Genomic DNA, 13,001 nt, shown 5'->3' with positions numbered 1-13,001 from the left:
CTAGACAGTGGGGCGGTCCCAGCAACCAATCACCCGCCTTTAACTTGAAAAGTCCCACCCTTTGTCTGGACCTGCCATGCCATGCGTGCTTCCTGGCTTGTGTGATTAAGGTAGGGCAGTCAGTGTGGGGAGGGGGAATGCTGCGTTGATGAAAGGGAAAGTCTGTCTGCCTCTGTAATATTGAGGGAGGACTGTGATATAGTGGGGTCTGATGGGGGGATCTGTGATGAAGTGGGGTCTGATGGGGGGGTCTGTTATGAAGTGGGGTCTGATGGGGGGGCCTGTTATGAAGTGGGGTCTGATGGGGGATCTGTGATGAAGTGGGGTCTGATGGGGGGGATCTGTGATGAAGTGGGGTCTGATGGGGGGGATCTGTGATGAAGTGGGGTCTGATGGGGGGGATATGTGATGAAGTGGGGTCTGATGGGGGGATCTGTGATAGAGTGGGGTCTGTGGTAAGAGTGGGGTCTGATGGGGGATCTGTGATAGAGTGGGGTCTGTAATGGGGGGATCTGTGATGGAGTGTGGATCTGCTTCAAAGATCTTTGTTTAAAATGTTTATGTTTTTTCCTGAAACTTCTCTCTCAAAGTGAAGGTGCGTGTTATACGGCAAAACATACGGTACATCCAAATAACACACAGAGCTCACCTCTTTACTCACACACAGCCACAAAGGCAAGAGAATTCTTGTTGAGCGGTGTATTAGTGCTCGAAACGAACACACTTAGACCAAATTTTTATGGTTCAAAGAATGTCAGCCAAAATGGTCGGCCCTCACGCATGTTCATTTCATCAAATCTGGCCCTCTTTGAAAAAAGTTTGGACACCCCTACCCTAGGGTGTCTGCTAAAATATATATATATATATATATATATATATATATATATATATATATATATATATATATATATATATAATGTTTGGGGGTTCTGAGTAATTTTCTAGCAAAAAAATTATGATTTTTACATGAAGGAGAGAAGTGCCAGAATAGGCGCGGTATGGAAGTGGTTAAGGATAGTGCATTCTAGGGCGGGGACAAGGGGTGGGTAAGAGAGGTAGCCGTCTGCTTGGTGGTGTTGTCTGCTTGGGTCTTCTATCTTGGTTCGTACTAGGCTGTCATCACATTTTTAAAGATTTAAAAACATTTTTTTACACTATGCAATATTTAGTTATAGAATGTGGTCATGGAAGATAAGAATTTAAAGAGGCCCTGTCATCAGAACAAATCATATTCTTTTTTACCTTAAAGGGGTTCTAAAGGTTTTTTTTTTTTTTTTTCTAAATAGGTTCCTTTAAGCTAGTCCATTGTTGGTTCACTTACCTTTTCCTTTGATTTCTAAATGGGTTTTTTTCTGTGTTTTCTTTGTCTGAATTTCTCCTCAATAAGCTGTTCTAGCTCACTATCCACCGCTCAGATGATGGTGGAAAACTTACTGAGGAGAGACAGGAAGTGAGAAATTCAGACAAAGAAAAAAAACATTTAGGCCTCGTACAGACGAGGGAACATGTCCGATGAAAACGGTCCGCAGGCCGTTTTCATCGGACATGTCCGCTCGGAGATTTCGGTCTGATGGCTGTACACACCATCAAACCGAAATCCCCGCGGACAGAGAACGCGGTGACGTAGACGACACCGACGTTCTCTATCGCGCGAGTTCAATGCTTCCACGCATGCGTCGAATCAATTCGAAGCATGCGCATGATTTCGGTCCGCTGGTTAGACGTACTAACCAGCGGACATGTCCAACGGACAGCTCTCCAGCGGACAAGTTTCTTAGCATGCTAAGAAACTTTAGTCCGCTGGAAATCTGTCCGCTAGCCTGTACACACGATCGGATCTGTCCTCTGAAACTGGTCCGCGGACCAGTTTCAGCGGACATGTCCGGTCGTGTGTACGAGGCCTCAGAAGGGAAATCGAAGGAAAAGGTAAGTGAACCAACAATGCACTAGCTTAAAGGAACCTATTTAGAAATTAAAAAAACAAACCTTTACAACCCCTTTAAAGGTGATATCTGGGGGGGGCTGCTAGCCTTTACCATCTCACCGTCCTCTAGCTAAATACTACATTTCTTAAAAAACTGAAAGCTCTGATTTTTTATTTATTTTTACCTGTAACCAGTGCAGCACCACCCTGACCTCCAGAGGCATGGTGGAACCCCGAGTGACAGGATGGGCTGACATTTGACCAACACTTATACAATTTTCAGGGCTAAAATTATTTTATAAATATGTGTGCAAAAAAACGAAAAAACAGCTCTGGCAGCGAAAAAGGGTTCAACCAGAGTTTAGTGTAATATTAAGTCAGCAGCAAAAAAATATTTAGATGAGTCAGTCAAACTACAGATGCTTATTTTCTGCAACCTAAATTTAAACGTTGGCACACTCGCTAATTGATTCTCTAAGATTTTCTAGAGCGTCTTATTTGTTTATTGAGGATTTCCCCACAACGTAGCCCAACATATATGCTAACAAAGCAACGTTACATTACTTTCCAGTGTAAAAAGCTTGAGGCTACATGTATTGATATGGAAGCTGCTTTCATTTAGTCAAAGTGTTGTCAGGTAAGGAAGAGATACTACAGTGCAGTGAAGTCTTTATGTATGCACTGCATGCCTTACTGCAGAACCAATTGTAAGCTTCTGCCTTTCCCCCCATTAAGTAAAGCTTTACCACAAACTGGGTAAATGGATGCTTTAGATTTCCAATGGTAAATCAAACATGCCAATTACCTCATTGCATGCAGATTGTGACCTGTTCTAGTCTATGAGAGAGAATTTGTAAATAGCATGTGTGATCTAGGATGCCAACTGCCTGCAATGTGGCTCATTATCATCAACACTGTGCATGCTGCTGTGATGAAACACCAATTAAGACCACTTGCATAAAACAAGCCAAAATTACGTCTACAAGGATCGTCTTTGTGTTACTGGTTAATGTGTAAATTCTTTACTACTTGCAAGCAAAGGGACGTCAACTAAAGAAACCGTCATTACATGTGTACAGTTTTTAAAGACACCACCCTGTGGTAATTTGATGGGCCGTAAAAAAAGGTAAGCATTTTTTCAATTTGACTCGAAGATGGTAAAGGTTTTTTTTTTCCTACTGGATCATGGAATAAGCATATGTTCTCTGTTTCCATTATTTAATGCAATTATTTCTAACAAAAGGTATCACTTTTTTTTTTTTACCATGTAATGGGAGCGCCACTGCCAATTTTGAGTTTTTGATCCTAATCTAGCAGTTTATTATAACATAAGAGCATAGCTCATTAATGGAATCTGTAGCCTATACTTAATAGGGGAATTCCAGCCTCCTGTGCAGAGAACTGTAAGGAATGTACTATCTCTCTGATGTTGAGGGACGGGAGGGGATGGATAAGAAAATGGACCGCTGTGATGCCTTCTGAATAGCGAGACGATGCCCAATTATGTTATCTATGACTGTAACCCAAATCTAGGACCCCGTAATGTTCAGAATAAAAGGCTAAGACTATTTCTGAATATAAAGTCTAAAGAAATCATGCAGAGCCCCACCTGTCCCCAGACTAATTCTCTAATCCCTGTTGCTGTGAAGAAATAGCAGTGTGGCTGCTGTAGGTAGAGGACTAGAGGGATTTTCTTTAACCCTTCAGCTACGACAAGTCTGCAGTCTCTAAGAAAAATCAGTGGCATGCTCTCATTATGTGTCAGATTAGGGAATAGACGCGCAGCCCCCAGCAGTGAAATGGTAGAGAAAAGGGGGATGAACTTGGGATCTCCCCATTCCCACGTCAGCAACGCGTCTCCTGTTATGAAAAAGAAAGAAAGAAAGAATGATAACAATGGTCTATACATCTATCTGGTGCATGCATGGTAAAGGTGGTGCTGTACCCAATGGGGTGTATCTTGGATGTTCAGGAGGCAGAGTATTAGATTTACTAAGATTGTTTTTGCAATAGATCGAATGTCAGCTTGCTGTCTGCTGTCAGTAAACCTATCCAATTGATTCAAGCCTCAGTACACAGGCAGCTCATTTGTTATGCAGAATACACTTGAATACACATTTCATTTGTCTTCTTTGTGAGCTGTGTGACCTGGGCAGGAGACAAAAAAAAAAAAAAAAAAAGTTTTTATTGCCTTAAGGGGTGGTGATCCACAGCATCCTGCGAGAACTGTGGCTGATTACATAGAGGGCAATCATTGCCCCTTCAATTGGGATGCTTTAAAGAGAGACAGCTACAGTGTGCTTTCCCCTTTTATAATGGGAACTGCTCTGGTGATACCCACATGTAATATTCATATGGCTTCATGTACTACACAGATTGCTTATGATGACTGATGGAGGGCATTATACAAGCACACTGCAGTTTACATTATTATTTCAATTATATATATATATATATATATATATATATATATATATATATATATATATATATATATATATATATACATACATATATATCTATATCTATCTATACACAATTATATTAACTTTGTAGAAAGTAAAGGGTTAATGATACACATTGAATACTATATGCTGCATCCTCAACATTTTTCTTTTCATTTCGTGACCTCATGCCAGGGGTCAAGTTCCTACTGCTTCTATATATATATATATATATATATATATATATATATATATATATACATATCTATCTATCTATCTATCTATCTATCTATCTATCTATCTATCTATCTATCTATCTATCTATCCACAATTATATTAACTTTGTAGAAAGTAAAGGGTTAATGATACACATTGAATACTATATGCTGCATTCTCGACATTTTTCTTTTCGTTTCGTGACCTCATGCCAGGGGTCAAGTTCCTACTGCTTTTGTGTACCACCTGCAGACCGTTATTTGTGCCCTGAACTGTTTGCCCAGGGGCATTTTATGCTCCCCAGGTCAATATCATAGGAGGCATTGTAATCTAACGAATAGAATATTTAAAGAAGAGAGCAACAGGAGGTGGGACTTTATAGGAGGCACACGGACACAGATGAATACATTTGATAAAAAGTAGCTTGTAATTGGTTCAAATTGTCATATAATTTCATATTTAAATTCTGTGCATTTTGCTATATATTAATACTTTTTACATTTCATCTGAGCCAAAAAAAAGCACAATAATAATTAAATAGATATTCTCCTTTTTAACTAATAGAATTATGAATGAGCTGTGCAGTTGACACCTCCTATGCACATACAGACACATATGAAGCCAGGGTGCACTTTTTCTATGTGCCTTGCTCTCTGAGATGCTGTATGCTGTGTAAATTCCTACATTTCCTCTGTTCAGCTCTCCCTGAAACGTGGGATGTGCTGTGAATACTGCCTCTTGTTTTGTTGCAGTGCAGAATAGCGAAGCATCATAACGCAGGCTGACAAGGGGGAAGGCTGTGTGACTACTGCATCTGGAAACTGGGTCTCTGCAGATGTTTCATGATGTACCAGCCTTACCTAGCTCCTGTTTTTTTATTTCTTACCACCAGGCAACGTCACTCCTCCTGAGGGCACCAGACTATTTTTTTTTTCCTTTTTTTTTGCTGAGCTTAGCACCTTCCATTTATCACATTATATGCTTTAACGGAGGATTTCAAGCAAGGGAACCTGCCAGACCAATGTTGTCCTTTCGCTTCAAGAAGAATGAGCACCTTTTACCCAGGAATCCCCCTATTTTGTATCAACTGATTTCATATTTTGGATTCTTAGGACAAACAAATTTATAGGATGCCAGAAAATCTGTTTTCCTTCATTGTATTCTCCAGAGGGCAGAGTCTACATAGCTTGGTTACTAAGAAACCTGGAGGATTGTTTCTCAAGGTAATGTCTTGTTTCAGTGCTTTCATACAGGTTCCCAATGACACTGAAAATGCTGACATAATTTTGATGAACGCAATTAAGCATTTTGTTCTTATCAGCATGTTGCACGTTTGGTCCCTGTCTAGATCTGCAGACATTAGCTGCATGTTTCCCGTTGCTTGATTCACAATCAAAATGCACCTGTTAAAAAAATTAATTGACTATCCTGAACCTTGGATATTTTCTTGAATTTTTAAATGTCTGCAATTACATGGTGTGCTTTAAAGATTTCCTATTGAAGACATTCATTGAAAGATCACATAATGTTATTAAATATGATTTTGCCCTCTATAGGAAGATTTCATATTGTAATGATTAATTTCAACATCGATTTATTGATAGATTGATATGGTTTTATCTTTGACAATATAGTGACCTTATTACATGACCGAAGAACTTGATGATATGTGTGAGAGAGAACAGTGAACATTGCTCAAATACAGTGCTGCATACAGGAAGCATTCTTGACATTACTTTTATGTCCTTGTAATGTAGATGACTTCTAATGCCCATGGGATCTCATTTTAGTTCACTGCAATTAAACAACATTAAGATTCATCCCTAAAATATTGCTTTTTTTTTGGAACACAGGATGCATACCTTTAATCTTTACAACACCCCAGAGTGCATTGATCTATGGAACATTTCAGCATCTTAACCTTCTCCATGCTGATGGTTTCCTTCTGGGAAATTTTGTTCAAAGCAAATCTAGCAACATCTCAGGTCTGTTGGTTTGAAAAACTATGACCCATACTCTAATTACTTTCTCCTCTTTTATAGGTGAGAGGTTATATGCCTCTCATTTCCAGAAAACATTTCCTATTCTGAGTGCACGTACTTCTACAGTGCTTCATTGTGATCACTTTCCGGCATCCAACCAGGAGAAACAGACTGTGCACCTAATTGGCCCATAACTATGACAGTTGCCACTGGAGATCCCACAGATGAAGCTTCAGCTTTGCCAGGTCACCCGCAAGACAGTTATGACCCTGAACCCGATCATGAATGTTGCGAGAGAGTTGTTATTAACATATCAGGATTGCGGTTTGAAACTCAGTTGAAAACCTTATCTCAGTTCCCTGAAACATTGTTGGGGGATCCTAAAAAGAGGATGAGATATTTTGATCCCTTAAGAAATGAATATTTTTTTGACAGGAACAGACCAAGTTTTGATGCCATCTTGTACTATTACCAGTCTGGAGGCAGGTTAAGAAGACCTGTAAACGTGCCCTTGGATATCTTCTCAGAGGAAATACGTTTCTATGAACTTGGTGAAGAAGCCATGGAGATCTTTAGGGAAGATGAAGGATTTATTAAAGAAGAGGAACGCCCTTTGCCAGACAACGAGTACCAGAAGCAGGTCTGGCTGCTGTTTGAATATCCAGAAAGTTCTGGTCCAGCCAGGATTATTGCAATTATATCAGTTATGGTGATATTAATCTCTATTGTGAGTTTTTGCCTTGAAACACTGCCTATTTTTAGAGATGAAAATGAGGATATGTCTATGACACCTGTAGATTATTACGCATACCCCAACAGTACGCATCAATACCAACAATCAAACACCTTCACAGACCCTTTCTTTATTGTTGAAACCCTTTGCATCATATGGTTCTCCTTTGAGTTTTTGGTTCGTTTTTTTGCCTGTCCAAGCAAAGCTGGATTTTTTACTAATATTATGAACATTATTGACATAGTGGCTATAATCCCTTACTTTATAACACTGGGTACAGAACTGGCTGAAAAACCAGAAGATGGACAGCAGGGTCAACAAGCAATGTCTTTAGCAATTCTTAGGGTAATACGACTGGTTCGAGTATTTAGGATCTTCAAACTTTCCAGACATTCAAAAGGCCTTCAGATTTTGGGTCAGACACTGAAAGCTAGCATGCGAGAACTAGGCCTTCTTATATTTTTCCTCTTTATTGGTGTAATTCTTTTCTCCAGTGCTGTATATTTTGCAGAAGCTGATGAGAAAGAATCTCAGTTTCCTAGTATCCCAGATGCCTTCTGGTGGGCTGTGGTTTCCATGACAACAGTAGGATATGGAGACATGGTCCCTACAACAATAGGTGGCAAAATAGTAGGATCTCTTTGTGCAATTGCAGGCGTGTTAACCATTGCCTTACCAGTTCCTGTTATAGTCTCCAACTTCAATTACTTCTATCACAGAGAGACAGAGGGTGAGGAGCAAGCACAGTATTTGCAAGCCAGCTGTCCAAAGATCCCATCTTCCCCTGACCTTCAAAAAAGCAGAAGTGCCTCCACTCTCAGTAAATCTGACTACATGGAAATTCAAGAAGGAGTTAATCATAGTAATGAAGATTTTAGGGACAAGAACTTAAAAACTGCAAACTGCACCTTAGGAAATACAAACTATGTAAATATAACCAAAATGCTGACTGACGTTTGACTTACCTGCCCCGTGCAAGATTGTATGGGGGCAGCTGCAGAATTTGTGTAATGCAATAATCTGCTAGGTAATATTTTTCTAGATGTGTCAATTCTGCATGGAAAGCAATAGTTGTATAAGTGATGTTTTATTGCATCTGCAACTAAATTCAAACTCACGGAACATCTGTTGACAACACTGATAGGCCAGAGAAATGTGGTAGCATTTCTAAAGCAGAGTGTATTGGAATTAAAATGCTATAGGTACGGAGCAATCAGACAGCCTTATTTGGCATTAGGCCCATCACCCTGGATAGTTTGTAACACTGAAAATACTCAGCTGTAAAACCTCTTGGGATACATAGGTGTCACATCAATGTTGTGCTTTGTGTCCAAATAATTACCTATAGCTTCATGAAGGACACTACTGATGGTAACTCTTTAAAAGAGGTTCTGCAGCAGCCAGTGGCTTCACTGATAGAACGGTTTCTTGACCCAAATAATAATGGCTTTGGGAAAGGAGTCATTACACTTAACGTAAATTGTGTTTTCCAAAGAAATGCACCTTGCAATCGAATCACAGATACAATATTTCACTAATTAGAAAGTGTTTTGCAAAGTAATATTAGAATGTAATCTTATTCTGTTGGGTATGCCCTGCTTATCCTATAATGACGTTCAATTGCACTTAAAAGATCAATGCACATATGTACAGCCCAACATTTCATGCTTTAAGAATTAAATCGCTGATTTAAAGAAAAAGGCCTTCCATATTTTAAAGAGGAACATATATTTTTGTGTTAGGATTCTGTTATTTGTATATCAAATTTACAGATACTTGGGTTTTATTTTTTAAAGAACCTAGAAAGCTGCTTAGCTGCCACTGCAGTGTGTCTGTGCTGCAATGTTAAATACATCATTAAAAGGATCTTAATGTGTTACTGTGACCTGCAGACATTGAATATATAGCCATTGAAACCTTCCTTACTGGAATGGAAATATAAGCACCATGGTCCACTGCTTCTTAGCTATTATGGGTATCACTTCATTATTGATCAAGGTTAGATGTCAAGAAGAGGGGTGGGGTTAAACCAGGGATGCGTAAATGCCTAAAAGGAACCTTCATCCTTTAATGTCGAGGCGACATGCTGCACAGAGTTCAAAGGTTATATATGACCAATCTATTTTTTAATAGATAGAAGAGTCTGTTGTTAACCTGCTCAGATGTGACTGCAATAAGGCCATGGTATAATAAGGGTAACATAATACCATTCAACCTGTATTTAAAATAACTGCATGCTAATGTTCTTTGTACTGTATGTACCTAACAATCTGGTCTGACAGCAGTGCTCTGTCTGTGAAGTGGATAATGTCTGCCTTAATATTTTGCTACTTTAGACCTGTTTATCTCAGACTGGTGGAGCGCTTCTGATTTAACACTTTGTTACTGGATCACATCAGGTCATTTGTTGAGGTGTAAATTGAAGGTTAAAGTGTTACAGGCCTCCTCTAGTTATAAAGGTGTTGAGTTAGTAATTATAATATCCTGTCACACTATAATACTCTTACCTACATTCCATTTTTAAAAACATAACTGTGAAATTAAGATTAATGCATGGACCACAATTGCATGCACACACTATCTATCTAAATATTTATATTGATGCACATGCCCACATACACATATGCACACACACACACACCCACGAAGTCCAGCTATCTGTGTAGCTGTGTTATTAGTGTTTATGATATTTATTCTTGAATGACATTATCCTGATAATTTCCTTATAGGAATAGGAGAATGAAATCAGTAAAAAGGGACACAATGATTGTACATTTTATAATGTAAAAGGTTCCATAGGTAAATTATGCTTGCACCAAGGATTGTACATACATATCAGGGAAACTTATGCTTGAAAGTATACATGCTGTACTAACACAATGAGTAATAACAAAACATGATTACAGATGAGTAAAGTAAAACTGTCCAAATAAAAATAAAAAAACGGAAGTATGTTAAAAATAATTTAAAAAAAATGGCAGCCATTGACGTGTGATCTGATTGACCGGAGATGTATGTGGCAGCCCAAGCATTGCACAATGTATAGAAGTTCTTGTATATAGCTGTATATTTCTAGATTTAAATGTGCATACATATGTGTATATGTGTGCATTGATTTCTGAGGACATTGACAAACACACAAATGCACTCATATTCCAAAAAAAAAGGCCAACAATTGTTAACACTTCCTTAAAGTTGTCAAAACAAAATGTGCTATGCATACATATTATAGCAAAGACCAATGGGTGATTTTTATGATATTTTCAGTTTGAAATATGGTCAGAACTGTATTACCTTTGCAATGAGATGTCAGCTGATTAGAGTATTATAATTATATATGTATGAGAGATACATTAATATCTGTATCAGTTCATGCATGCATGTATGTTCAAGTATATATATTTATATAACAGTCACATGCAACTACATACCGATAGTTACAGTATCTAATGGTGCATTAGGATCAATACATTTATTCTGAGAAATAATTCCGGTAGCATTAGATATTAATATCAATATTGATGTTTGTATTTTGCATATAATAAGCACAGTGTGATAACAAATATAATCTACACAAAAAATGGGTTCTTGTTTAAGATAACCTAATTGGCTCATTTTGGAACTACAAGCAGATAAAACATAATAATGGATAAACATAAAAAAAAAAGAGAGATTTGGCACAATCAATTGGCAGCTATGAATCTCCAAAAAAAGGAAAAACTGCCAAGCTTTATCATTTTTAGATATATGCAAATGTTACCTGTAGTATTGTATACAGGTTAGTCCTAATGTCTCATTTGATTTTAACAGTACCTTGCTTGAAAAGTGTATACATTACAGCAGTGATGTAGTTAACAGGTATGTAAAAAGCTGGGTTGCTTTGAATTATGATATGACTGCAAAGTATACCTACTGTGTACATCAAAGAAATTGCCCTGAAAAATTAACGCTAATAGAGTCATTTTCATATAGGATCTTTTTTGAATCTACAGTTTATCGCCAGCATTCATTATTTTGCATTGTTAATGTTTTATTTCTTTTTAGTCTGCAGTTCTAAGCAGCACATGAAAGGACCCACATAAATCTAAACAAAAAGAAAAATTGGCATTATTAAGTATTAATCGTCACAAATAAAGAATGGAAGTTACCATACCTGTACAAAAATGAAAAATGTACCTATTGTTCTGTGCTAGCACCCATTTTTAGCAAAGGAAGCATTAGAAGTCAGAGATATTTTTGTATGCGATGACTGGGCAAGTTGTCAGCTGTGTGCTGGAAAATATGCTCCGATCTATATGACTTTCCTTCTAGATATACAGTAATATATAACTTTAGCAATGTATATTATTCCATAGACCAATTTAGCGAACTCTATACATATAAAAACTGGCATAATGGACTCAGATCTATAATAAATTGAATTATGATGAAAAAAAATAATAATTCCCATTCTCCAAATAAGTACCATATAATTCAAAGTTCTATTTATATCACTTTGAATGATTTCCAAGTTTCACAGTGAAGTCTGTTCCCTTTGCAAGGGAATTCTCACTTACCTTATTGATTCATTACCTAAAGTACATATGCTTTCTAGCACACCAGATAATAGCTACAGTTTTAAATTTTTTTCATACTTGTTTGCCATCAATGCTTTAGTCATGTAAAACAAGGTACTTGGTTTTTCATTTTGTACTGTATATCCAAATATTGTTTCACCGCCAGACTTTTTTATTTCACTTTTCTTTTTTTCTTTGAACAGGATATTTATCCATTAATTATGCTTGTGCCAGGTGGTGTAAATGGCCTACATATGGCCACCTTAAATGACAATTTGATGAATTACCCCGACCGTTGACTCGCATTGAGCCTGATTGTCTGTGTGCTTGGCAAAAGGTGCCATCTGCATGCCATGCTCAACCAACTCTTATGTTATTATTGAGCCAGGACTACAATATATAAAATAAACCTCCCCTAGCTGTTGAAAAATAGAATCACACAGTTTTTTTTACTTGAAGAATATTACGACAATGATGCAATACTTATCCTTTCCTTTTTTATGTGTAACATCTATACCTTTTTGTCTTATTTTTGTAAAATGATGACATATATGGCCTTTGAGGAGGGTATATTTTCAATGGATGCTACCTTAAATGTTCCTGTTAAGTCTGCTACAGTGTATAGTGTATTTTCAAGGTGGAATATCTTTACCTAACATCACCATTTTCTTATTTTTGCGTGAAAATGCTCTTTATTTGATATAAGGTACTAGTAAAAAAAATACATTTGCAAAAACAGTATCACCGTGTGGGCACTGTTTGCTCTACAGATGCCAGTTTAGCCCAGTGTAAAGTTTTTTTGACATTTGGCTGAATTTCCACTTTTGTGGGTGCGTTAACATAAATGTTGACCTGCATTTTCAATAGCATTGATGCGCACAGTAACATGCTTTGTACATGCATTATTTTGGCAGCCATTTTATTGCTTGTGTTGGAGACCACGCTAGACTGATTGGATTGGTCGCTAGTCCTGAGTTGGTGTACGTGTGAGCAAAAAAGTAAGGAATGCCTTACTGTGGATAGTGCCCAGTGATGAATAGTGGTGACGATGGACCCTCTCTGGGATTGGGCTGCTGCCTCTTCTGTGCGACCTTAAGGTCATTTCAGCTTGCAGACTAAAAAATAAAGGTGTGCCCGGTGTCCAGA

At 37.8% G+C, this 13,001-nt stretch overlaps 1 protein-coding gene across 1 annotated transcript; it reads left to right on the top strand.

Annotated features, from left to right (window-relative positions):
• Positions 1 to 5,249: 5,249 nt before the first annotated feature.
• Positions 5,250 to 12,768, top strand: KCNA2 (potassium voltage-gated channel subfamily A member 2). Its single transcript, XM_040337399.1, has 2 exons — positions 5,250 to 5,807; positions 6,627 to 12,768. Exon 2 carries the CDS (start codon positions 6,763 to 6,765, stop codon positions 8,257 to 8,259), a length of 1,497 nt encoding a protein of 498 aa, XP_040193333.1. The 5' UTR covers positions 5,250 to 5,807; positions 6,627 to 6,762; the 3' UTR covers positions 8,260 to 12,768.
• The last annotated feature ends 233 nt before the right edge of the window (positions 12,769 to 13,001 follow it).

This window comes from Rana temporaria, chromosome 2 (genome assembly GCF_905171775.1).
Source record: "Rana temporaria chromosome 2, aRanTem1.1, whole genome shotgun sequence".
NCBI lineage: Eukaryota > Metazoa > Chordata > Amphibia > Anura > Ranidae > Rana > Rana temporaria.
Note: the sequence above shows the minus strand (reverse complement) of the source record. Positions and strands in the feature narration are given on the sequence as shown.

Bases quoted from the DNA above. Each gene is read 5' to 3' on its own strand.
- KCNA2 (XM_040337399.1), top strand. From the start codon at position 6,763: ATGACAGTTGCCACTGGAGATCCCACAGATGAAGCTTCAGCTTTGCCA.